We start from the raw sequence: 27145 nt of genomic DNA, 5'->3' as shown, positions 1-27145 counted from the left end.
CCATTTATTCTATTCCAGCCATTACAATGAGCCTGTCCTTCTTGAGCTCCTCCCACCAGCCTCCTCTGCACAAGGCAGTCACTGATCCAGTAGACCTCAGAGATGAGTCCTTTTCGATACCGATGTTTCTATTATTCACTACGAGTCCAGATGGATTCACACTTCCCCACAATCTTGTTATAGAAACCATTTTGTGGGAAATGTCATCATTATTTGATTACTCTCTCTGAGAGTAGCTCTCCTCTTAGGCATCTCGCTCAGCATCAGTATTCTACATGAACATTGAAGGGAATCTAGTCCCAGAGACTGTTATCCCTGAACATAATATACTGAAATTGCCCACCATCATCTTTTTGATTCACCCATTGTTTGAAAAGTGTGTTTTCAAACCAGAAAAAAGATCTGCCAAAATATTTTTTCTTTATTTCTTCCAATCTGATCTATGTACAGCATATGATTGACTGGCAGAGATCACAAGTTATAAGTTTTAAAAGTAGACATTTATTGTTGTGTTTGCATGTATAGCTTATACAGTTATTGACCTGGTTCAGGGTAGACAGGAAAAGAGGGTTCTCAGCATAATGTACTCCAACACGTTTAGCTGATTGCGATAACTTATTTAGTTTATTTTTCATTGGTTGGATTAAATTCTGATCATTTGCAATTATTTGAGATTCAGTTGGGGTCAGTACCATTTCAGTCCCTGTCAGTTGAACTGAACATGGAATTTCTCCATTGGAGTTTAATTCATTTCCTGAATCAACAGGAATTTTCATAAAAGATTTACACTAATTCATCATAGGAAATTGCTTTTAGTGAAAGAACTGGTGGCACTCTAACTAAGTAGGATGTTTTAGTGGTCTTAGCTGTCTTTCAGTTAAATCCCGCAGGGACAGAGGTTGACCCATCAAGGAGGTCTCTCTGAGGACATCTGAGACTGCTTGGGGGGGAAAGGTCGTCTGTCTGTCCCATCCGCCTGATCAGCAGTCAGGTGTCTGAGGAAGAACATCATCCATGCATGTGGCCAAAGACTGATGTGACCAGAGGGCACTGTGGGGATGGGATGTCACAGGGCCACTCCCTCTGACAGGTCAGAGTGGGTGGAGCCATAGCTGATGATGGTGAATTCTGTGGGAAGTGTGAAGGTCTGGCTGGGTTTGGGAACTTTACTGTCCTGTAGAAATATACGGTCAGAAAAAAAAACGTTTCTGGAACCATGCTAACTCACAGATAGCGGCTAAGACAGAAGTATTACATTATATTAATACTTTTACACATTGAACTCCTATATTCTTTGGGAGTTACATTACCTAACTGGGTGTTTAATCAATGATAAGGGCTATGATATAGCAGAAAATGGTTAACAGAAGAAAAAAATATGATCATGAATATGTGTGGAATCAAGTAGTTTTTTTCTTACATCATCAAACTTTCTGCCACTGTAGATATCATTCTTGTCAATGAAAGTGAGCATGATCCAGTCACAGATAATGGAACACTGGAATGAATAAAAGTATCATGTCAATGAATGGATAGGAGTTGGTACAACCATTACTGGAAGCTGGTAGAAACAGACATCAACTCATACCACAAGAGTGCTGAATCAAACTCACTATTCCAACTGAGGTCATGGCTGTCACTGTGTTGATGATAGTTGGGATTATGCTGAATCGTCCAGCCTGGAGAGGAATTATTTAAGAGTATGACTTTGACTGAGTCTATAACCATATGTCACTAAGTAATTGTTCTGATCAACTGGTTATTGATGAATTGAGTACTGATGAAGGCGGTTAAAGTAGGAAATTCTTACATTTCCATGAACTATTACATCAAGACGAATCCCAAAGGCCTTGATAAGTGTCCGGAACTCTTCTCCATCTTTGCTGTAATACTTGGCAAATCTAAACATAATTTTCTAGGTCAAACAACTGTAGAAAAAGGGGGAAAGAGTCCTCCATGCCTTACCAAGATACAGCAGAGATAGTCTAAAATGTTACAATAGGTCATGTCAATGAGATGGGAAGAGTAAATACATGGTCCTATTCACTAAGCACCAAACGGAGGAAAGCGGACTAAAACGATGAGGAACCACCTAAACGTGTCCAATAAGAAACACTTGTTTCCTGTTTCTGTTGAAAAACACTTGCTACAGTGTGCACTATTGAATATGACCCAAGCATTCACAAGATGCTATGAAGTGGCTAACCTGAAGTTGTAACCAGAGCTGGGCAGGTTCTTCCGAAGGTCCAGGCGACGGAATGAGTATGTGGGTTTACACTCCGAGGGGTCCAGGTCAAGATCACACTTCCAGTTAATGAAGACACCAATCACTCCCCCCTGACATGATACAATCCATGAGCTCTCTAACTAAACCATTGCAGCGCTCTGTCCAGCTCATCTTCACATTCCTCACTATTGTTGATTGTCTCTTATTTTTTATTTCCATGATCTATTAATTACGTTATCAGTAATCACTGTCAGATTCAGAAATATTAGAAACACACATATTGTTAGAGATATTAGACCTAGATGGAAGATTGTGTCTTTGTGTGTCTTGTGAGCACTGAAATGTAAGGGTTCTCTATAGTTAATATGATTGGTCAAATGGGATATACATTTTGATTGTATGTATGTATATTGCAGGTGTAAACATACAGTCCTGCAAAGCTCGCTGAACTTCTCCCTGGCCTGTTCTGCGATGTAACCCAGCCGGAAGATGGGGCAGTAGGGGTGTTTCTCCTCATTGTAATGACACTTATTCAGATATTTCTGCCCATTTCGTTTGTTTGGTTTGATGTTTCCTCTGCCAAAGAGATAAGAGAAGATTGTTTGCAGAAACAGTTGAGACTGCATATTTGACGGGGATACGGTTTCCTATATCATACAGTTCTTTATATCACCTACGTATGGCTCCTTGTCAGTGTATTGACCATGTATTGCAGCCTGATGTACGTGTGTGTGTGCATGGGTTTTGCAGTCTGCGAGCGCATTCTGTGTGTTGTTGAGGTTGATGTGTGTGTGACTGTGTGTGCATGCATGTGTGTGTGTTATTGAGGTTCATACTATACCTCAACACTTTAAATTTGGGGAAATGGATGGCATTCTTGATGTAAACAGTGAAATTGATGGCCTCTGCTAATGGTGGCTCCCTGGAGGAGACAATAACAGTTTAGACCCTTGTGCCACAATGATTTTACAAGTGATTTATTCCAGACTAGGGAGACAGTAGTTCTGTGTTTGACTACTTCCTATTTAAAATGTCAAATTGATATTGACCCTTACCGTATTGCCGCATAGTCCTCAATAGGACACCAGGTCTGAATCTCACAGGTCTTGAAGGTCTGGTTATAGTAAGGAACACAGCGCCCAGTTCTCTGTCCTACAGGAAACACATCAGTCTAAATGCATTAGGACTAACTGACTGACTGACAGACAGACTCATAGAATGTCTGGCTTAGTGAGACTTTTCACTTCATCCCCTCCTTTATAGTGCGTACCATTGCCATCAAAGTCCACTTTTCCTGAGTTGCAGTCCGAGTCCTTTGAGCAGTTGGCATTGGGAACGGTAAAATGCTAAGAAAAAAATTAAACGTAATAGTTCAGATGGCAGCATTCACTGGCTTTCCTTCTCTGTGGTGGTAGACTGGTAATGATACTGATAGATCTTTATCACATTATCTTACAGAGCTTTTCCAGGAGACAGTGCTAATTGCAATATTAGAGTATGGAGAAAAGCACACAACTCAACATGAAGCCCTAGTATTGATTATGGGAAAACGACTGCAGCTTTATTTTGCTCATATTGGTTTCAGGAGAACACGAGTGTGGAGAATGGTTGTGACCTCTCACCTCAGCACACGTGCCTTGCCTCTGGTTGTGTGTGACCACTCGTCTCAGTATTGTGCTGATCACGTCACCGCCCTGCAGGTTCAATGCCATACAGAAGAATGTAAAGTATATGTTGGTAATTACATAGGCTATATGTTAAAAACATACAGTAACTAGCTACACATTGCATCTTCTATGGGAAGCACAGCCGCGAGCTGCCCAGTGACAGGAGCCTATCAGACGAGCTAAATAACTTCTATACTCACTTCGAGGTAAGCAACACTGAAACATGCATGAGAGCATCAGCTGTTCTGGATGACTGTGTGATCACGCTCTCCGCAGCCGATGTAAGACCTTTAAACAGGTCAACATTCACAAGGCCGCAGGGCCAGACAGATTACCAGGACGTGTGCTCCAAGCAAGCGCTGACCAACTGGCAAGTGTCTTTACTGCATTTTCAACCTGTCCCTGACCAAGTCTGTATACCAACATGTTTCAAGCAGACCACCATAGTTCCTGTGCCCAAGAACACCAAGGTAACCTGCCTAAATGAATACCGACCCGTAGCCCTCACGTCTGTAGCCATCAAGGGCTTCTAAAGGCTGGCCATGGCTCACATCAACACCATTATCCCAGAAACCCTAGACCCACTCCACATTGCATACCGCCCCAACAGATCCACAGATTATGCAATCCACACTGCCCTTTCCCAACTGAACAAAAGGAACACCAACGTGAGAATACAATTCATCGACTACAGCTCAGCGTTCAACACCATAGTGCCCTCAAAGCTCATCACCAAGCTAAGGACCCTGGGACTAAACACCTCCCTCTGCAACTGGATCCTGGACTTCCTGACGGGCCTGACCCAGGTGGTAAGGGTAGGCAACAACACATCTGCCACGCTGATCCTCAACATGGGAGCCCCTCAGGGGTGCGTGCTCAGTCCCCTCCTGTACTCCCTGTTCACCCATGACTGCATGGCCAAGCACGACTCCAACACCACCATTAAGTTTGCTGATGACACAACAGTGGTAGGCCTGATCACCTACAACGATGAGACTGCCAATAGGGAGCTGATTGTAGACTACAGGAAAAAGAGGACCGAGCACGCCCCCGTTCTCATCCACGGGGCTGAAGTGGAGCAGGTTGAGTGCTTCAAGTTCCTTGGTGTCCACATCACCAAGAAACTATCATGTCCAAACACACCAAGACAGTTGTGAAGAGGGCACGACAACGACTATTTCCTTTGTCCCCCCCCCCCCCCCCCCCATTTTTACACTGCTGCTACTCTCTGTTTATTATCTATGCATAGTCACTTTACCTCTACCTACATGTTCATATTACCTAAATTACTTTGACTAACCTGTGCCCGCTACATTGACTCTGTACCGGTACCCCCTGTATATAGCCTCAATACTTATTTTCAAGTTGCTCCTAAATGATTTTTTTTTTCTATTTTCTTCATTATTTTTATTTTTATTTATCTATCAATTGTTTACTTCAGTTTATTTTATTAAATACTTAACCACCATAATTTGCAAAAAAATTCATTAAAAATCCTACAATGTGATTTTCTTCCCTCATTTTGTCTGTCATAGTTGAAGTGTACCTATGATGAAAATTACACGCCTCTCTCATCTTTTTAAGTGGGAGAACTTGTACAATTGGTGGCTGACTAAATACTTTTTTGCCCCACTGTATCTACTATTATTTATAGATCAGTCAGGCTGCTCTGTCAGTGATTATGGGACTGAGCAAAATTGATGTCCTCAAATTGGCTCACCTCTGAGGGTCGGACGTATTCTACCATGTCCAGAACGTGGTCCCCCTGCAGGGCTGTGCCTTTCATCTTAGTGTAGACTGAGTTCTCTGGCCTCGTCTCACTGTCCTGATAGGCTTTCTGACTGATAAAGACATACCTGTAGTAGGGCGACATGACAGATGCAGATTAACTTCTGTTCTGAGGACAAATTCAATGTCAATTCAGATCTCTTACGGGTTATGATATATTGATTTTGAGAGATACTTAAATATGATCAACTTTATTTGAAATATTTGAAAATCTAACGCTGAAATATGATGTTTATCAGTACAGTAGACAGAGAGACATCTTCCTCTAAAGGACCATTAAAAAAAAACGAAATGTATGAAAATTGGCCTATTTGGATCACATTACACAATGACGGTGGTCAGTAATGGCCAATCAAAATACAGCAGTCCCGCTTAATGACAGCAACCTGTATGTGGTTACCATCAATGTATTTAATTGCGAGTGAAAGGCATTTCCTCACCACAAAGTGGATATTCTCAGCAAATGACTAACTTCACATCACAGTGGCTTGTACAGCTTTTGAAAGCAATAATATGGGTACACTGACAGAACATTCCATCTGAGCTTACAAGCCAACCATTTTTTTTTTTTTACCATTATTTTCTTCCTATGCTTTCCAATACCAGACTTAACGTTGCCTTGATTGGCAAAATATCTGCATTATTTAAGGCAGGTCACAGATAATGCAACAGAAATACTCAATCACAGAAAACGTCAGGATAGTTACACACAAAGACAATACTAATTCAAATCACATCCTTGTCTATCTATTTTTAAATGCATGCATAAACAGGAGGCCAGTACTTACCAGATAAAATAGGTGATCACAAAAAACTGAACCCCTCTATATATGACTCCAAGTTTTTTGTTTTTAACCACCATTACCTTGGGGGTCTCATAGTCCAAGAAACCAATAAAATAATCCTTTATAAACTGAAGCAGTCCCATTGTGATTTCTGAGTTTATCAGCTGTCTGTTCAGATGTGAGGTCCTGAGTGACTTGTTCGCAGATATTTCCAAGCTTGTGTCATGAGTCAGCCAGTCAGTCTCTCTCTCTCTCTCTCTCTCTCTCTCTGTATCTCTCTCACTCTCTTTAACATCCCTCCCTCATCCCCTGTTATGCTGTTCTCAAAAACGAATTGCATCGATAAATTCAACATAAAATGTGATTCACTAATTTGGTGGATTGATCATGGTAAGGAGAAAATATAGTGTTTGTTTTCTTTATTCAGACCTACACAGAAAACACACATTTGATTTATGCTGGTAGCAGATAGGAAATGTCTCTCAAATCAACAGTTATCTCTGTCTGTCTGTCTCTCTCTCTGTCTGTGTGTCAAATCAAAATCAAATCCAAGTTTATTTGTTATATGCACATTTTTATTGCAGGTCTAAAACTCAATAGTGCATATAATAATGTAGAATATCAAAGCTAATCAATGAACACAAATAAACACAAATCAAAAGAGCACATCAATCAGTAAAAAAAACAAGGCACATAAAATTGATACAAAAGAACACAATTTCCCTTTCTACAAACAATGCAAAACATTGCAAAACAATGTGTGTGTGCTTGAGTGCATCTGTGCGTGTGTGTTTGAACGAATTATGAATTAATCCTTTAGAAATTAAACTAGCTGCTCATGAATAAATATACGGTGTTTAAATAGTGACTGGTTTACATTAAAAATAATAATAATATTCAGGCCTAAAAATTACCGCTTGATGTGTCGGGGTCCTGGGAGCTCATTCCGCGCACGTCAGAAGATATGCTTGTCACACAACACGTGCAACAGCACGCTGTTTTTTTTGTTGGCGCTTGTGTTTGTTTACATGATTGTCTACAGAAGTATACCTACAAATCTAAGTAATTTACAGAATAACACGAACAGATATTTTGTAAATGGGGGGTCTACAGAAAAATAAGGTAAGGATGTCACTGTTTGTTAGATTAATTATCCAACCATTTGGTTAGCTACGTACTGAAGTTAGAAAGCTCGCTCAGGCTGTTTCTCTGAGCACGGAATTATGAGTTCAGGCCGAAATGGTTTAGCTAGCTAGCTATAACATATCGCTGGCTAGTGTGAGACACTTTTATGTAACGTTAGCTAGATACAATAGGTGAGTAAGTTATTTCAATTTCCGTCTAGTCTTGGAATCTTGTGCAGTTGATGCGTGTTTTCAACCCAGCTAGCTAGTTAACGTTAGCTGTTACATATTCACCTGTTTAGTGCATAAAAAAAACTGTAAAGGGTACTAAATAGTCAATTGTTTTGCCGAACATTGCCAGCATCAAGCTTTTTACTCTTAAGTCTAGTTACACGTGTTCTAGTAATACGTTCCTCCAATACCTCACACATGTCTGTCTAAATGTGTTGTGAGTAACTGTAAACCTATGTGTCTTGTTTCAGTATGAGAGGGGCTCTGCCACCAACTATATCACAAGGAACAAAGCCCGCAAGAAGCTGCAGCTGAGCCTGGCAGATTTCAGGTACTAAGTACTACTGACCCACCACAACCTGGGTCGTATTTATTAGTGTTATTGTTGCCCCCTGTTTCAGTCCGTTTTCTTCCCTATGGTGCCTATTGAATAAGGCCCTGTGTTGGTTGCCTCTGGTGTCAGTTTCTGCAATGCCAAATTCACCGTCTGCATGTTCATCCACTGTTCCACACAGACGCCTGTGCATTCTGAAGGGCATCTACCCTCATGAACCCAAGCACAAGAAGAAGGTGAACAAAGGTTCCACAGCTCCCCGCACATTCTATCTGCTTAAAGACATCCGGTTCCTCCTGCACGAGCCCATCGTTAGGAAATTTATAGAGTACAAGGTAATGTTTTAGACTATTGTTTTGACTGAGATACAGATATTGTTCCATTTTGTGTTTTTTACTGTTTACATTTTTCAGTCAAACACTTGTTCCATCTCTGGTAGGTGTTTGTGCGTAAACTTAGGAAGGCCTATGGAAAGGCAGAATGGACAGCGGTGGAGAGACTGCGAGATAACAAGCCTGGCTACAAACTGGACCACATCATCAAAGAGAGGTGAGGTCTCAATCCACCGCAGCGCCAACTGCAAACAGCAGATGGCAGTATTGAACATATAAATTACCTGTAGAAAATAATACCGTAATCGAATAGGATCTTGTGTTGTGCCCTGTTTATGGTTCATGTCAGTATAACATTTGTAAAGGATGTCCTACATGTGTTTATATCTGAGTGTTGTGTTGGCTCTATTTGTGTGCCAGGTACCCCACATTCATCGATGCCCTCCGTGATATAGATGACGCCCTCTCCTTGCTTCCTCTTCTCCACCTTTGCCCGCACGAGAAAGTGCTACGTCCAGACCATCACGCTATGCCGACGTCTCACCGTGGAGTGGATGAACTACGTAGTCACATCTCGCTCTCTCCGGAAGGTAGGAAGGACAATAGTACAGACGTGTCCTCACTAACATAAAGAGTTGGTCCTCAATGAAAATCTCCATGTTGTGGATAGACAAAGTGCAGGCATGATTTATTAAGTAATGATACGGACTGTTACAGGTACAATAGCATCTGAAATTGAATTGTCATTTTAACTTCATATACACGTACAGTACCAGTCAAAAGATTGGACACACCTACTCATTCCAGGGTTTTTATAGATTTTTACCATTTTCTACATTGTAGAATAATAGTGAAGACATCAAAACTATGAAATAACACATATGGAATCATGTAGTAACCAAAACAGTATATTTCAGAATTTTCAATGTTGCCACCCTTTCCCTTGACAGCTTTAACACTTTTTTTGGTGATTCCATGTGTTATTTCATAGTTTTGATGTCTTCACTATTATTTTACAATATAGAAAATAGTAATTATAAAGTAAAACCTTTCAATGAGTTGGTGTCTAAACTTTTGACTGGTACTGTACTGATTTTTGTTGTTGTGGTTACTAGTCCACATTGGATATGTCTGAATGAGATGCATGCTATTTGGCAAGAGAATAACTGGTAGTCCGCAGCACCCTTGACCTTGTTTTGCTTTCCCTGGCAGGTTTTCATCTCCATCAAGGGGATTTACTATCAGGCAGAGGTTCTTGGACAGCTCATAACCTGGCTCGTGCCCTACCAGTTTGCCCATGATGTAAGTGCTGAGTGACTTCACATCAGCTCAAAGAGCCATTTCAAATGTATTCAGTCCCTGTGTTAAAAGCCTCTTTTTTTTTTATTTCTACATTATTTTATCAGGCAGTCATACTGAGACCAATGTCTCTTTCGTAGATGATCCCTGAATTACAGAAAATACACACGTCAATATAAATACAAAATGCAAGCAGAAACAACATGGTCTTTCAACACACATTCACAAGACCCTCAATCAGCTTTCTGAATTACCCTGGAGACATCAGAACATCACATTTTAAGAACATTTTGAAGATTGTTCCACAAATAAGATGCAAGAACTAAAACCTGATTTACCAAACTCCGTAGAGACCAAAGGAATTTCCAGAGTTAACCATCCCCGAAACCGGGTGTGTGAACTCGTACGTCTAAAGTTTAGTCATGATGTTAGGTACAGTGGGATTTTTTTGTAAAGGGGCTTTATAAATGAAAACATAGCAATGAATCAACCTACATTACATCAGATCGCTAATCAACTTTCTGGTAGAGAATGCAGTGATGAGTACTGAAATTTTCACCATAATTAAGCGCAGTGCGCTATGATGAACTGCATCTAGCGGCTTTAATGAAGTGGCAGTTGCATTCATATAGATGTTGCCATAGTCTCGGACCGATAGGAACGTGGCTGAATCTGTTTTCTACTGTTTGGTGAGAGGCAACATCTATTTCTATAGAAGCCCATTTTTATTATTCGCTTATCTAACTCATCAAATGCTTTTTGAAATATAGCTTTTCATCTATCCAGATGCCCAGATATTTGTAAGCAGGGACACAATCAATGTGGACATCATCCAAAGTGCATATTTTTTAAATCATCAGTTTATTTTTATGTGCTCTAGAGAACAACATGTACTTAGTTTTACCTGCATTCAATGCTTATTTCAGGTCAAAGTTTTTCTGTAATACAATGAAGGCAGACTGTAGTTCAGAGAGCCTGGTCAACTGTGGTGGCAATATTATACACAACAGTATCTTCTTACAAGTGCAGGTTCGTTTTTTTACAGAGGTTGATATTGTTAAGGTAAAAAGTACAGGATCCAGAATCGACCCAATGCAGCTGTTTTTATGTTAGATCATTTCTGGGTAACAATTTAAGTACTTTACTGTTATAGATTTCCTTTTTATTGGGCAAAATGTATTTTTTAGCAAAATACTATTTCACAAGCAACAATTTTGCTAGGACTGTGAGTGAGGGCAAAACTAGCTGTTATTGGCAGAGAGGTTTAGAACACTCTTTGTTATTGGTTTATTAACCAATTTACAGCATTGTGAGCCAGATGTTTCACTGGATGTATAAATCTGAAGCATCCGTTTGGCATTTCTACTCACCGCCAAATGTGGTGATGAGAGGAAGCCCAGTGGGAGAAGATGGAGCCAGATGGCTGTTGGCCAACATTCTGGGAATTTTCTCATCGATGAAACGTTTGATTTCAATACACTTTTCTGTTCCAAAAACTAGAATCTGTTACAGCGTGGACTTAGTTTTGTAGACTACCTTTTGCCAAAGTTTCAAGACATTTTGTTTGAGTGCAGGGGCAAATTTTGTTATTGCGCACTTCATAGAGTTGGCGTTCCCTAACATAAATATGCTAATACATGATAGAACGGTGGTATCCGATTTTAAGTACCATGGCATCATACTTTGATTCCAACCTCTTTCAAAAAGCTGGTGAAGAAAGTAACTCATAACCAAATTCAACCTAGATCATTTCTGATCCATATGAAATAGTTTGATTACAAAGGTAGCAGAACTGTACAGCAGTGCTATGATACTTCCTCTCTTAACATCCTGCTTGACTAGCAGGGCCCAAGCTTACTGTACAACATTAAAACCCATTCGGTGTGTGTGTACAATAGGCTCTCAAAGTGCTTGATAGAATAGACATCACTGTTACATCCTCAGAAAGCATGAGCTCTGGAGTTGGGGAAGTATTGTGCAATACACCAACGTTTGCAGATCAGCTGTACCGACTTCAGACGAGTCACAAGTCGCTTCTGGGAGATCACCACAAAACGGAGAACACCATTGTGTTCGTGCGAGTCCTCTTCCATAGAGGAGTCAAAATAGTTTATAGGCCAAATCGTTTGGACGTTACATACAATTTTGTGATAAAAAAATATTTCTAGCTTAAACTGAGATTTTTATGGGGAATTTTTTAAGTTATGCTAGTTCTATTTCCACCGGGCGCAGACATCGACCATGGGGGGTTAAATACTTTACGTTGATGCTGTTAATTGTCTTTAAATTAAATTAGCTTGACATGTGGTTGATGGGGCCTCAACATTGACTTTACAATACAAGCGTTCAGACTAATAATAATCTGTCTGTCCTATGTCCCCCAGCACCCAACAGATGTGGACTATAGAGTAATGGCTACCTTCACGGAGATGTACACCACCCTCTTTGGCTTCATCAACTTCCGTCTCTACCAGACACTTAACCTGGTCTACCCACCCAAGGTAACCCAGCACCTGGCCTAAACCTGGGTTGTGTTCACTAGGCACCAAGGGAAGAAAACAGACTGAAACAAGGAGTAACCTGTCCAATGACAAATGCTTGTTTTTGTTATCCTGTTGCAAAACGTTTTGCTACAGTGTGCACTAATAAATACAATCCCGGAGAACCACTTCAGCCATCCAACATCATAAGCAGTGCTTTTTTTATCACGATGTTCCTTCTGTTGATGAACGTACAGTTGAAGTCGGAAGTTGACATACTTAGGTTGGGGTCATTAACTCGTTTTTCTACCACTCCACAAATTTCTTGTTAACAAACTATAGTTTTGGCAAGTCGGTTAGGACATCTACTTTGTGCATGACAGATGAATTCACGTATAATTCACTGTATTACAATTCCAGTGAGTCAGAAGTTTACATACACTAAGTTGACTGCAAATCAATCCCAGAACAACAGCAAAGGACCATGTGAAGATGCTGGAGGAAACAGGCACAAAAGTATCTATATCCACAGTAAAACGAGTCCTATATCGACATAACCTGAAAGGTCGCTCGGCAAGAAAGAAGCCACTGCTCCAAAACCGCCATGAAAAAGCCAGACTACAGCTTGAAACTGCCGTAGCAACTGCACTTTAAATAAAGTGTTGATTCTAACTGACCTAAGACTGGCATTTTTACTAGGATAAATGTCAGGAATTGTGACAAACTGAGTTCAAATGCATTTGTCTAAGGTGTATGTAAACCTCCGACTTCAACTGTATATAGTCTAGTAATATACAGAGATCATTGGCCTGCTAATTGTTGTGTGTCGGCGCTGTTGCTAACCACAACCCTCCCTCCAGCTGGACAGCAAAGCTGAGTCGGAGCTGAAGGCCGAACACGAGGAGGACTACGCCATGGACTCTGAGAGCTACTTGGAGGTGGGCCTTTCATCACCTTATGTATTGATACAAATAAATGGATAGAAGTTATATTTGCTTGATGAGGGACAGCCAGCCCTCTCTTCATTGTTGTGGGCTACCTGCCCTACCTTGATGCTACTCTGTCAGTAGAGATGTGTAGTTTTGAAGCGGTGTGTGAGGAAAACTGATCCGGTGGGTTTCATGCTCTCTACAGAAACTGTCTGCCCTGAGTGCCAGCTTGGCGCGCGTGGTTGCCACCGCGGAGGAGGAGGAGAACCAGCTCGACCAGTTCCCTGCTGACGGGGTGAATAAACTGGCTACCAGGTGGTCAGGGGTGTGTTAGAACCAATGCGTCCCACGGTCACATTTCATTGTTTCCATTTAGAAATCACTTTCTTTGCAAAATCTTCAGGATGTAGGTGGAGGAAGTATTTGTAGCCTCCACTCATCTTGAATGGATAGTTATACAAAAGTCATCCTCTATTTGATGTTGATGTCCTTAAAAATGTTGCCGGTCAAATGTTCGGTCTACAGAGAAGGGCTCATTCCTGCCAATTGTATACTAGGCATTTAAATGATTGCTAAAGAGCTGATTGGAAAAGCTCTACCAAGGATTCACCTTATTATGGTGCATTTTCTTTGAAGATTTAGCTTGGTGTTTTTCAGTTTCCATCTACGCGGACTGTCACGTGTGTCTCTCTGGGCCATGGCTCCTGCGGACCTGCTCTAACCTGGAGCCAAGACAAGGGCCTGGGTACTTTTCAGTTTAATTTACATAACAATGGCTGTGAACCAGGGTTTCTGTTCGAAATTTGTCACCGGACATTTGACCGGCAACATTTTTAATTTCCCAGACATTTGAGAAGTCTGCCGGACCCGTATGCATTGGGTGAGTAACCTGATTAGGGTGTCCACCCACAGTGCTCAGAATGACAATCTCATTTTGATTATGGTAATTCATATTTACAGAACATGCAAGTTGAGGATGCCTTAACTTCTGATGTGCACTTTGAAAACGTTAAAACAACTGTCCACATTTAATTTTCCCTAGGCAACAAGGTGAGTAATGAACAGCAAAATCAATAGCCTATGTCAATCAACTCTCCCCCATTGTTGAAAAGTTGACCTATTATGTTGGTCAGCTTCTCGAGAAAGAAATAGCCTATTCCAAACCGACTCTCTTAACTTGAGACTTGACTTAATGTCTGATGACTTAAAATGATCTGGCCAGGGTTTGTAATCTTTTGTCACTCGTTTTCTGGGTGTTCGTGGATTTGGCTACACTCAGCAAGAGACAGTAGCTGCAGCATTGCCTTTGCAAAAAAAAAACACACAAAAAAAACCCAGCTGCAACAGATTGGCTAGTGAAACACACACTTGGTACTATGGACCAGCAAACTTGTCAATCAACACAGGTCGGTTGTGCTAGCGAACAGATTGATTTGCTGTACAGCTATAGGATTGGGTGCAGTGCAAATGTCAAATTGTAGGGAGAGAGGCTTACCATGGTGTGTGTGTGTGTCTCCAAAAAAGTTTCATCACCAACCTTAACGGTTACTTTGCTAGCTCACAAGCAATGGGGCAACAATTACTAGCATAGGCCTATTGGTCTTTTGGTATGTAACAATTGCTTGACATTGATAACTTACTAATGAAGCTTGCATTTGGAATTTGTTAAAATGAATTATTACTGTGGCGAAGACCCACCATAAGCGCTGCTCATCACCTATGCTCTCCAATGTGGAAATTGCGTTGTAGAACCAGTTTTGTAATTGCCAATTGGATAATTGTATGGTACTGGGGGCCAAGTGCTTGTATTATGTATGTCTACCTGTTTGAGCTCCTGTTGGACAGATTTTATTTGGTTTCTCAAGATGAGGGTGTACAATAGGGCTGGGCGATAAATCATTATCAATAATTATCGAGAATTACTTCCCTCAATAACGATATAAAACATATTTAGATAAATTTTCGATAATGTCAATTTCACCTCTGGCGTAGCAGGAACATGCGGCGAATTGACAATATGCACGTGGAGAGGTATACGCCCTCTAAAAACCACTTAGCACCTCGAGTGAGAGAGTAGCCACTTAACCACAAAATGAGTGATGTAGGTGAAAACAGTGGCAGTGATAGCCATGGAGAAGGATAAGTTTCCAACGAAGAAATGATTGATAAAAAGGGTTCACTTATTTGGTAGTGGTTTGACTTTTTGACGTCGGACAAAGAGCTGAGCAACGTCCGGTGCAAATTGTGCCGTAGACAGGTGGCTATCAAATCTGGTAATACGGCAACTTTTTCACCATCTGAAGCAAAATCACCCTTTGGAAGTTTGAGTTTGCGCCACGGTATTGCTAAACGCCAATCTAGGCATGTTCGCCCGAAGCAGTAAACGCTGACCGTTTTTAGCACAGGTGGAAACATGGTGACCTGCCATAGGGCAGCTTTAAAGCCAGAGACCGTAGACAGACTTGTCTTTCTTGCTTTTAACTTGTAAGACAACTACCCCAACATAAACTGATGTGCCATTAGGCTAACAGTTCTAATGCATATTGACTTACACTATTTATTTGTATTGCTTGTTCATTACTTGTAAGGAAGGGTTTACAGCTTAAATAAAATAAAAAGTGGAGTTAAAATGTTATTTGAGTTCTACTTCTGACAATAAATAAGAAACATTAAATCCTTTGGCTTGTTCAGGCATTCTTGAGTGTAAAGCAGATATGCACCTTTTTAAACATTATTTGATTAAAATCGTGATAATTATCATTATCAAATGAAAAAAATTAAATGATCACTATATTTGCCTTTTCGCCCAGCCCTGGTGTACAGCCTTGCCTGCTACCGGAGTCCGTTCAGATAGGACAGGTTAAACCTGATAGAGGCTATTTATTTTGGGCTATTGTCCATGTGTATTTTGTATGATATGGTGCTTGCACCATTTGGATCATCAACCTGCTTTGCCTTTAGCTGATTTCAAATCAAAATCTAATTTTATTTGTCACATGCGTCGAATACAACAGACCTTTACCTTTACAGTAAAATGCTTACTTACGAGTCCCTAACCAACAACGCAGTTTAAAAAATGTGGATAAGAAATAAAAGTAACAAGTAATTAAAGAGCAACAGTAAAATAACAATAGCGAGACTATATACAGAGGGGTACCGGAACAATGTGCAGGGGCACCAGTTGAGGTAATATGTACGTGAAGGTAGACTTATTAAAGTGACTGCATAGATGATGATAAGAGTAGCAGTGGCATAAAAGGGGGGCAATGCAAATAGTCCGGGTTGCCATTTGATTAGGTGTTCAGGAGTCTTATGGCTTGGGGGTAAGAGCTGTTTAGAAGCCTCTTGGACCTAGACTTGGGGCTCGTGGTACTGCTTGCCGTGTGGTAGCAGAGAGAACAGTCTCTGACTAGGGTGGCTGGAGTCTGACAATTTTTTGGGCCTTCTGACATCGCTTGATATAGAGGTCCTGGATGGCAGGAAGCTTGGCCCCAGTGATGTACTGAGCCGTTCGCACTACCCTCTGTAGCGCCATGCAGTCGGAGGCCGAGCAGTTGTCATACCAGGTAGTGATGTAGCCAGTCAGATGGTGCAGCTGTAAAACCTTTTGAGGATCTGAGGACCCATGCCAAACCTTTTCAGTCTCCTGAGGGGGAATAGGTTTTTGTTGTGCCCTCTTCACGACTGTCTTGGTGTGCTTGGACCATGTTAGTTTGTTGATGTGGACACCAAGGAACTTGAAGCTCTCAACCTGCTCCACTGCACCCCTGTCGATGAGAGTGGGGGTGTGCTCGGTCCTCTTTTTCATGTAGTCCACAATCATCTCATTTCATGGCCTTAAGACAGCTACAAGGTCCATATTTTACAATTACATAGGCTAATTACAGGCTAATAAAGATATGTTGTAGACAAAACAATGAAAAGAGCTGTCAGGGCCTCCCAAGTGGCGCAGTGGTCTAAGGCACTGCATTGCAGTGCTTGAGTTGTCACTACAGCCCCAGGTTCGATACCAGACTGTGTTACAGCGGGCCGTGACCGGGAGACCCATGAGGCGGCGCACAATTGGCCAAGTGTCGTCCAGGTTAGGGGAGGGTTTGGCCGGCTGAGATTTTCTTGTCCCATTTAAGCTCTAACGACTCCTTGTGGTGGGCCCTGTGCCTGCAAGCTGATTTCGGTCACCATCCAAAACAGTTTGGAACAGTTTGTGCATATATTCTTCGGCAAGGGTTTTTTCGGGTGTTCGTGCACAAATTTTTCCTTGAGGCAAGCCGAATTTCAGAAGCCGAAATGTACACCCCTTTATCTGTGATTGGCAAACAGTAGGGATTCTTCAGTAAAGTGTTTGTCATACAACGAGAGACGAATCCTTTTCATCCACAATTTTTTACTTGAGAAATACTCCACCAAACGTCTTAGATGTAAAATTGCGCGACAAACATTTAATTACTGATTTCTTGACTATTTTAATGTCTCAAGATGGACAAATGGTACAATTGCTGCTTATTTTCTAATTTTTCAAGCAAAGATATTAAGGGAGTATGCAAGCACACTTGTTCAGTTCACCTAGCTGAGTTCGGCTAGGCGTAAACTGAAGCACACGGAAGGCTTAAGACTGGGGAGCACACCTATGTTTTTAAGGGATGAGGTTTGTAGACAACATGAAGAAACCAATCCCATCCCACCAACTGCTTTCCCCATCTCCGTTCACCATCCCCCCCCCCCCCCCCCCCCCCCCCCCCCTCTCTTCAGGAGGACCTAGAGAACATGGAGGCCTGACAGAAGGAGCAGAAAGAGCAGGAGGCCCAGAATAGGCTTTTTGAGGGGCTCAAGTTCTTCCTGAACAGGGAAGTGCCCAGAGAGTCACTGGCTTTTATCCTGAGGTGAGAACCAGCCCACCACCACACACACCCAATGATGTCTATAAACCCTGGATTGGTGATGCTATGTATTGACCATTGAGAGGCTTTGAAGCCACCGGTAGGCCGTATTGGCACTCCCCAGTAGGAGCAGTCCTCCAGAGGAATGAGTGGAATTCTACAATATTTCAAATATTTATTTTTTGTTGTTGTCGTGGGACAGTAACATTGTTAATCTCAAAAAAAGTATACTTTAAGGAGAATGTTATATATTTTAATGTTTAGCTCACATACTATAATGTAAAAGTATGCATTAAGATGTCTAATAGAATAAATGTTGCAAATTCGAATGTAGACATTAATAAATGCATTTCTATAGCTTAAAATAAATAGTTTACAATGATGGGGGAGTGCCAAGAGAGATGCACAGTGGCTTCAACACAGTGCCCCCTATCGGTCATCTAGTGTGTATCTATAAATCATTGCACACACCCCAGCCAGTCTGGGCTGCTCAATAATGTTATTGCACCTTGTGAAGTAAAAGCAGGCCAAACGCAAGCTGAAGGTTTTAGGGACTGGTTCCATGCTACACCGCACCTCAAAGAAGAGCTTTGATGCAGAGTGAAGTGATCCATCGTTTATTTTTATTGATCTCTCTCTCTCTGTCTGACAGGTGTTTTGGTGCTGAGGTGTCATGGGACAAGTCCCTCTGCATCGGTGGTACCTACGACGTGACTGATGAGACCATTACCCATCAGATTGTGGACAGGCCCGACATAGACAAGCAGTACATCAACAGGTGAACAGGCCTGCTGAATCTACCAATATTTGCAGTCGTTACAGCCGTTGCAAATGTCTTGCAATTCACACAAATCTAGGAATGATCTTTATGAAGAAACAAAACTGGATACAACCCAGATCCAGCGCCAGAACGAATCAGTTGTACGGGCATTTTCTTTCGGGGGCGTGTTTTTTTTCAAGGGACATTTTATGTGCGCACGCATTTGTGCATTTTACAATTTTATTTTATTTTTTTAATAAATGTAATAGGGGAGAACATAGGCAGCTTGTGTGTTTCAAGTTTGGGGGAGTTTACCATTTTTCCTACAATTTCTACCGATCTGGGTGCCAGTTGATACATTTTTTTATGCGTATTTCATGGAACAGTTAATTTCAATAATGTTTTCATTTCTCAAAATAATCTGCACGTGGTTAATCATAAATATCTGAAGTAAAATGATAAACATATTAAAGTTAAAATTCAACTATGGCGAGAGCACTAACCTCTGCCATATGGACATTGATACACTGATCCAGAAATGAGTGTAGAACTCAGATGCAGCAGTAGGCCTATCTTCCACCGTCAACTAGGTAAAATACATAGGCCTAAAGCCGACAAATTCAAACGGTAGAAAATATCTTGATTTCGCTCGCTCGGATGCTTTAACTGAGATTAATACGTCTCCGTTTCCTGGCCAATATTTTATTTGGACGGTCAAGGAGGTACGGTAGGATGGGCCCCCTAAGGGCTGCCCATAATGTCGGCCCTGATACAACCCAACCCCTCTTTCAAATCAACAAATGTATTTTCAGCCAAGCTATTTTCCAAGGCTACTTACAGACCCAAGGGACCAGAGGCTTTCTGTTTGCATTCTCTTTCAGCCCCCCCCCCCCCAGAGATGGGCTCAGCTCATCCCCACAATGCCCCCTTTGAGAGGGCTCTTCCTGCTCTGGTCACTCAAAAGACCCCTGTTATCAAGGGGGGGGGGGTTCAGAGTCACGCGTGACAGACCATGTCCTCTTCCTTTATGTCACTTCATAGAGCTTAGCTGTACATAGGGTACATAATGCCTCTATTATGGGCCTGCTAACTCCTGCCCACATTCATTCATTTGGCTGTTGTGATTATATTTGACTGTAGTGTGATGTACATACAACACATCCACAACTTGCTAATGTGTAAATGGTCTCCAATCTTCATGGAACTTTGAAATGTTACATTCAAAGGTGGGTTGACTCGACTGACTGGGCATAAATATCCCAAAGGTGCAAACCACACCCATCTGGTACTCCAGAAAAGTATCTGAAAGAAGACAACTATTATTTGAACCAAGTTTGATATGTCTATGTAGAAACCTTGTCCGTAAAGGAGACCGGCTGGTGTGTAACTAACTGGTGGTCGTCTTCTGTTCCAGGTACTACATCCAGCCCCAGTGGGTGTTTGACTCGGTCAACGCCAAGATGCGCCTGCCCGTGGAGGACTACTTCCTGGGGGTGACGCTGCCGCCCCACTTGTCACCCTTTGTGGAGGAGAAGGACGGTGACTATGTGCCCCCGGAGAAGCTGAAGCTCATGGCCCTGCAGCGTGGCGAGAAGCACGGTAAGAGCTGAGCCTCTCCATGGCTTCACATGTTTATGTTGGGCCTGCATGATGAATGTTCACATTAGAGGTCGACCGATTATGATTTTTCAACACCGATACCGATTAATCTGCCGATTTAAAAAAAATAAAAAATAATAATGTATTTGTAATAATGACAATTACAACAATACTGAATGAACACCTATTTGAACTTAATATAATACATCAATAAAATCAATTTAGCCTCAAATAAATAATGGTACATGTTCAATTTGATTTAAATAATGCAAAAACAAAGTGTTGGAGAAGAAAGTGAAAGTGAAATATGTGCCATGTAAGAAAGCTAACATTTAAGTTCCTTGCTCAGAACATGAGAACATATGAAAGCTGGTGGTTCCTTTTAACCTCTTACAGCTCCCCCCTACTTTGTGCAATTTCTGCCTGAAGACATACTCAAATCTAACAGCCTGTAGGTCAGGCACAGAACCAAGGATATGCATATTCTTGGTAGCATTTGAAAGAAAACACTCTGAAGTTTGTGTACATGTCAATTGAATGTAGGAGAATATAGCACAATAGATCTGGTTTAAAACAATGAAACTTTTTTTATTTTTGTATCATCTTTAAAATGAACAAGATATAACAAACATTAAGATAGGATGATGGGGACAATTTCAGTGAAAAATATAAGAGGGCAACAGTACTTGTGCAAAGTTTCAGAATGATAACTTCCAAAATGAGTGTGCTACATGACATTTATCATGAAGTCACCCAGGTGTCCCACACAAGTAAGCCAAAATGTACCCATGTGGCCAAATTGGTGAAGGTATACATTTTGAAACAAATAACTATATACAAAATACCAAAATGGTATTCTAACACACACCACCACCCCCCCTCCCCCAAAGAATTGAGGGGGAAAAAATGAAAAAATTATTATTATTGATTAAAAAATATACACTGCTCCAAAAAATAAAGGGAACACTAAAATAACACATCCTAGATCTAAATGAATGAAATATTCTTATTAAATACTTTTTTCTTTACATAGTTGAATGTGCTGACAACAAAATCACACAAAAATTATCAATGGAAATAAAATTTATCAACCCATGGAGGTCTGGATTTGGAGTCACACTCAAAATTAAAGTGGAAAACCACACTACAGGCTGATCCAACTTTGATGTAATGTCCTTAAAACAAGTCAAAATGAGGCTCAGTAGTGTGTGTGGCCTCCACGTGCCTGTATGACCTCCCTACAACGCCTGGGCATGCTCCTGATGAGGTGGCGGATGGTCTCCTCCTGTCATTCACTAGGTCCCCCTGTGTTGTTCTGGGATTTTTGCTCACCGTTCTTGTGATCATTTTGACCCCGCGGGGTGAGATCTTGCGTGGAGCCCCAGATCGAGGGAGATTATCAGTGGTCTTGTATGTCTTCCATTTCCTAATAATTGCTCCCACAGTTGATTTCTTCAAACCAAGCTGCTTCTATTGCAGATTCAGTCTTCCCAGCCTGGTGAAGGTCTACAATTTTGTTTCTGATGTCCTTTGACAGCTCTTTGGTCTTGGCCATAGTGGAGTTTGGAGTGTGACTGTTTGAGGTTGTGGACAGGTGTCTTTTATACTGATAACAAGTTCAAACAGGTGCCATTAATACAGGTAACGAGTGGAGGACAGAGGAGCCTCTTAAAGGTCTGTGAGAGCCAGAAATCTTGCTTGTTTGTAGGTGACCAAATACTTATTTTCCACCATAATTTGCAAATAAATTCATTAAAAATCCTACAATGTGATTTTCTGGATTTTTTTTCTCATTTTGTCTGTCATAGTTGAAGTGTACCTATGATGAAAACTAAGTGGGAGAACTTGCACAATTGGTGGCTGACTAAATACTTTTTTGTCCCACTGTAGCTTCCGTTCTTCTCCTCGCTCCTACCTGTGCTCGAACCAGGAACACATCGACAAAAGCCACACTCGACGCAAGGGGAACAACTACTCCAAGTCTCAGAGCGAGTGACGTTTGAAACACTATTAGCGCGCACCCCGCTAACTAGCTAGCCATTTCACATCGGTTACACCAGCCTAATCTCAGGAGTTGATAGGCTTGAAGTCATAAACAGTGCAATGCTTGAAGCATTGTGAAGAGCTGCTGGCAAAACGCACAAAATTGCTGTTTGAATGAATTTTTACGAGCCTGCTGGTGCCTACCGTCGCTCAGTTAGATTGCTCTATCAAGTCATATACTTAAAAAAAAAAATATATACCCCTTTTTCTCCCCAATTTTGTGGTATCCAATTGTTTTGTCTCATCGATACAACTCCCGTACGGGCTCGGAGAGACGAAGGTTGAAAGCCATGCGTCCTCCGATACACAACCCAACCGAGCCGCACTGCTTTTTAACACAGCGCGCATCCAACCCAGAAGCTTGCTGCACCAATGTCTCGGAGGAAACACCGTGCACCTGGCAACCTTGGTTAGTGCGCACTGCACCCGACCTGCCACAGGAGTTGCTGGTGCGTGATGAGACAAAGACATCCCTACTGGCCAAGCCCTCCCTAACTCGGACGACGCTAGGCCAATTGTGCAACGCCCCACGGACCTCCCGGTTACGACAGAGACTGGGCGCGAACCCAGAGTCTCTGATGGCACAGCTGGCGCTGCAGTACAGCTCCCTTAACCACTACGCCAAATCATATAGTATAACATAATAACACACAGAAATACGAGCCTTGGTTCATTAATATGGTCAAATCCGGAAACTTTCATCTCGAAAACAAAACATTTATTCTTTCAGTGAAATACGGAACCGGATTTCTTTTAGCTAAATATGCAGGTTTAAAAATATATACTTCTGTGTATTGATTTTCAGAAAGGCATTGATGTTTATTGTTAGGTACAGTCGTGCAGCGATTGTGCTTTTTTCACAAATGCGCTTTTGTTAAATCATCCCCCAGTTGGCTGTCTTTGTTAGGAATAAATAGTCTTCACACAGTTTGCAATGAGCCAGGCGGCCCAAGCTGCTGCATATACCCTGACTCTGTTGCACAGAACGCAAGAGAAGTGACATAATTTCCCTAGTTAAAAAAATGTAATGATAGCAGGCAATATTAACTAAATATGCAGGTTTAAAAATATCGTTGGAGCAACGACAGTCCTTTTTGGCGAATGCCACCGCATCGATTATAAGCAACGCAGGACACGCGAGAAACTAGTAATATCATCAACCCTGTGTAGTTAACTAGTGATTATGATTGATTGTTTTTTATAAGAAGTTTAATGCTAGCTAACAACTTACCTTGGCTTCTTACTGCATTCGCGTAACAGGCAGGCTCCACGTGGAGTGCAATATAATCAGGTGGTTAGAGCATTGGACTAATTAACCGTAAGGTTGCAGGTTGAATAAGGTTGAAGGTTGAATCCCCGAGCGGACAAGGTAAAAATCTGTCGTTCTGCCCCTGGACAAGACAGTTAACCCACCGTCATTGTAAATAAGAATTTGTTCTTAACTGACTTGCCTAGTTAAATAAAGGTGTTAATTATTAATTTTTTAAAATCGGTGTCCAAAAATAACGATTTCCGATTGTTATGAAAACTTGAAAGCGGCCCTAATTAATCGGCCATTCCGATTTAATCGGTCAACATCTAGTTCACATGTTTCTGTTGGGCCTGCATGATGAATGTTGTGTATAACTCAAATATTCAACATTCTTTTTGTTTTTGTTACAATCAGTACAAGAGGAGGAGGAGGAGGAGGAGTGGAATTATGATGATGAAGAGGACAACGATGAGGTGGACGATGAAGATTTGACTGAGGAGAAGAATCTGAAAAAGATGGAGGATCAGCGATCCCAGGGCAAGGTGAGAGAATCCTAGCAGTATCTACACGATTGACCATCTGAATGGCCTGTTTCATCCAACATAAAAGAACATCGTTATCTTTAAGCATAGTGCACTATAGGGAATAGGGTGCCATTTTGGGGACACTCTAAGATGTATCTCTCCTGTCCTGCCCCAGCAGACTCTGGTGGTGAAGGTGACCCCCGGCAAAGTGAAACCCTGGGAAACTGGTTCCGTGGGGAACAAGGTTCGACTGGAGAAGGAGGAGAAGGCAGAGGAGAAGCGTCTGGCAATCATGATGATGAAGAAAAAGGAGAAGTACCTGTACGACAAGATCATGTTTGGCAAGAAGAGGACGACACGAGAGGTGAGTACCCTCCACTCCACACCTGCCTAACTGACATTGCAACTCACCAGCCTCCCTCGCTGCGTTCCATCTCCAGTCTGTACGTGGGTGTAGATGAATAGATAGACACGACATGTAACTGTCGGACCCATCAGTACTGTCGCCTTGGGAACAGCCAGTCTCACAGCCATATTAACCTCTCTAGGGTAGGGGGCAGCATTCGGAATTTTGGATGAAAAGCATGCCCAAATGAAACGGCCTGCTACTCGGGGCCCAGAAGATATGATATGCATATAACTGGTAGATTTGGATAGAAAACACTCTAAAGTTTCAATGAGCCTGGCTCATTGTGAACTAAATTGCCAGAATTGTACATAATTATGACATAACATTGACGGTTGTGCAACAGCAATATTTAGACTTAGGGTTGCCGCCCGTTCGATAAGATTCCTAATGGTTCCGTATTTCACTGAAAGAATAAACATTTTGTTTTCGAAATGATAGTTTACAGATTTGACCATATTAATTACCAACGGCTCGTATTTCTGTGTTTATTATAATTAATTCTATGATTTGATAGAGCAGTCTAACTGAGCGGTGGTAGGCAGCAGCCGGCTCGTAAGCATTCATTCAAACTTTACTGCGTTTGCCAGCAGCTCTTAGCAATGCTTGACTCAGTGCTGTTTATGACTTCAAGCCCATCAACTCCTGAGATAAGGCTGGCAATACTAAAGTGCCTATTAGAACATCCAATAGTCAAAGGTATATGAAATACAAATGGTATAGAGAGAAATAGTCGTTGCGTCATAATTCCTATAATAACTACAATGTTAAACTTCTTAACTGGGAATATTGAACCACCAGCTTTCATATCTTCTGCGCAAGGAACTTAAATGTTAGCTTTTTTACATGGCACATATTGAGCTTTTATTTTCTTCTCCAACACTGTGTTTTTGCATTATTTAAAACCAAATTGAGCATGTTTCATTATTTATGAGACTAAATAGATTTTATTTATTTATTGTGTTAAGTGTTCATTGTTCATTCAGTATTGTTGTAGTTGTCATTATATATATTAAATAAATATATACAGTGCCTTGCGAAAGTATTCGGCCCCCTTGAACTTTGCGACCTTTTGCCACATTTCAGGCTTCAAACATAAAGATATAAAACTGTATTTTTTTGTGAAGAATCAACAACAAGTGGGACACAATCATTAAGTGGAACGACATTTATTGGATATTTCAAACTTTTTTAACAAATCAAAAACTGAAAAATTGGGCGTGCAAAAGTTAATACTTTGTAGCGCCACCTTTTGCTGCGATTACAGCTGTAAGTCGCTTGGGGTATGTCTCTATCAGTTTTGCACATCGAGAGACTGAAATTTTTTCCCATTCCTCCTTGCAAAACAGCTCGAGCTCAGTGAGGTTGGATGGAGAGCATTTGTGAACAGCAGTTTTCAGTTCTTTCCACAGATTCTCAATTGGATTCAGGTCTGGACTTTGACTTGGCCATTCTAACACCTGGATATGTTTATTTTTGAACCATTCCATTGTAGATTTTGCTTTATGTTTTGGATCATTGTCTTGTTGGAAGACAAATCTCCGTCCCAGTCTCAGGTCTTTTGCAGACTCCATCAGGTTTTCTTCCAGAATGGTCCTGTATTTGGCTCCATCCATCTTCCCATCAATTTTAACCATCTTCCCTGTCCCTGCTGAAGAAAAGCAGGCCCAAACCATGATGCTGCCACCACCATGTTTGACAGTGGGGATGGTGTGTTCAGCTGTGTTGCTTTTACGCCAAACATAACATTTTGCATTGTTGCCAAAAAGTTCAATTTTGGTTTCATCTGACCAGAGCACCTTCTTCCACATGTTTGGTGTGTCTCCCAGGTGGCTTGTGGCAAACTTTAAACTACAGTTTTTATGGATATCTTTAAGAAATGGCTTTCTTCTTGCCACTCTTCCATAAAGGCCAGATTTGTGCAATATACGACTGATTGTTGTCCTATGGACAGAGTCTCCCACCTCAACTGTAGATCTCTGCAGTTCATCCAGAGTGATCATGGGCCTCTTGGCTGCATCTCTGATCAGTCTTCTCCTTGTATGAGCTGAAAGTTTAGAGGGACGGCCAGGTCTTGGTAGATTTGCAGTGGTCTGATACTCCTTCCATTTCAATATTATCGCTTGCACAGTGCTCCTTGGGATGTTTAAAGCTTGGGAAATATTTTTGTATCCAAATCCGGCTTTAAACTTCTTCACAACAGTATCTCGGACCTGCCTGGTGTGTTCCTTGTTCTTCATGATGCTCTCTGCGCTTTTAACGGACCTCTGAGACTATCACAGTGCAGGTGCATTTATACGGAGACTTGATTACACACAGGTGGATTGTATTTATCATCATTAGTCATTTAGGTCAACATTGGATCATTCAGAGATCCTCACTGAACTTCTGGAGAGAGTTTGCTGCACTGAAAGTAAAGGGGCTGAATAATTTTGCACGCCCAATTTTTCAGTTTTTGATTTGTTAAAAAAGTTTGAAATATCCAATA

The 27145-nt window shown here is 41.4% G+C and overlaps 2 protein-coding genes and 1 pseudogene across 2 annotated transcripts in view; 2 read left to right on the top strand and 1 right to left on the bottom strand.

Annotated features, from left to right (window-relative positions):
• Positions 1–500: 500 nt before the first annotated feature.
• On the bottom strand, positions 501–6644 carry LOC110525350 (P2X purinoceptor 2-like). Its single transcript, XM_021605385.2, has 12 exons — positions 6471–6644; positions 5615–5750; positions 3850–3921; positions 3498–3573; positions 3283–3379; positions 3069–3149; positions 2656–2803; positions 2207–2337; positions 1811–1901; positions 1614–1679; positions 1421–1498; positions 501–1174 (listed from the first exon to the last, which is right to left on the bottom strand). Exons 1-12 carry the CDS (start codon positions 6608–6610, stop codon positions 1067–1069), a joined length of 1224 nt encoding a protein of 407 aa, XP_021461060.2. The 5' UTR covers positions 6611–6644; the 3' UTR covers positions 501–1066.
• A 784-nt stretch (positions 6645–7428) lies between these two features.
• The window catches only part of LOC110525348, a 22142-nt pseudogene continuing 2425 nt past the window's right edge, over positions 7429–27145 (top strand).
• Positions 24505–27145, top strand: part of LOC110525349 (galactosylceramide sulfotransferase) — a 16233-nt gene continuing 13592 nt past the window's right edge. Inside the window, exon 1 of the mRNA XM_021605384.2 lies at positions 24505–24615. The gene's annotated coding sequence lies outside the window, so the exon portion shown is untranslated. The remainder of the gene's footprint in view (positions 24616–27145) is intronic.

Source organism: Oncorhynchus mykiss, chromosome 6 (genome assembly GCF_013265735.2).
Source record: "Oncorhynchus mykiss isolate Arlee chromosome 6, USDA_OmykA_1.1, whole genome shotgun sequence".
Classification (NCBI taxonomy): domain Eukaryota; kingdom Metazoa; phylum Chordata; class Actinopteri; order Salmoniformes; family Salmonidae; genus Oncorhynchus; species Oncorhynchus mykiss.
This window is presented reverse-complemented; position numbering and strand designations above follow the sequence as displayed.

Coding starts and splice junctions, on each gene's coding strand:
- LOC110525350 (XM_021605385.2), bottom strand. CDS start 6,610: ATGGGACTGCTTCAGTTTATAAAGGATTATTTTATTGGTTTCTTGGAC. Junction 3,922..5,614: donor AATACGTCCGACCCTCAGAG/GTGAGCCAATTT, acceptor TTGAACCTGCAG/GGCGGTGACGTGATCAGCAC. Junction 1,499..1,613: donor CCATGACCTCAGTTGGAATA/GTGAGTTTGATT, acceptor TATTCATTCCAG/TGTTCCATTATCTGTGACTG.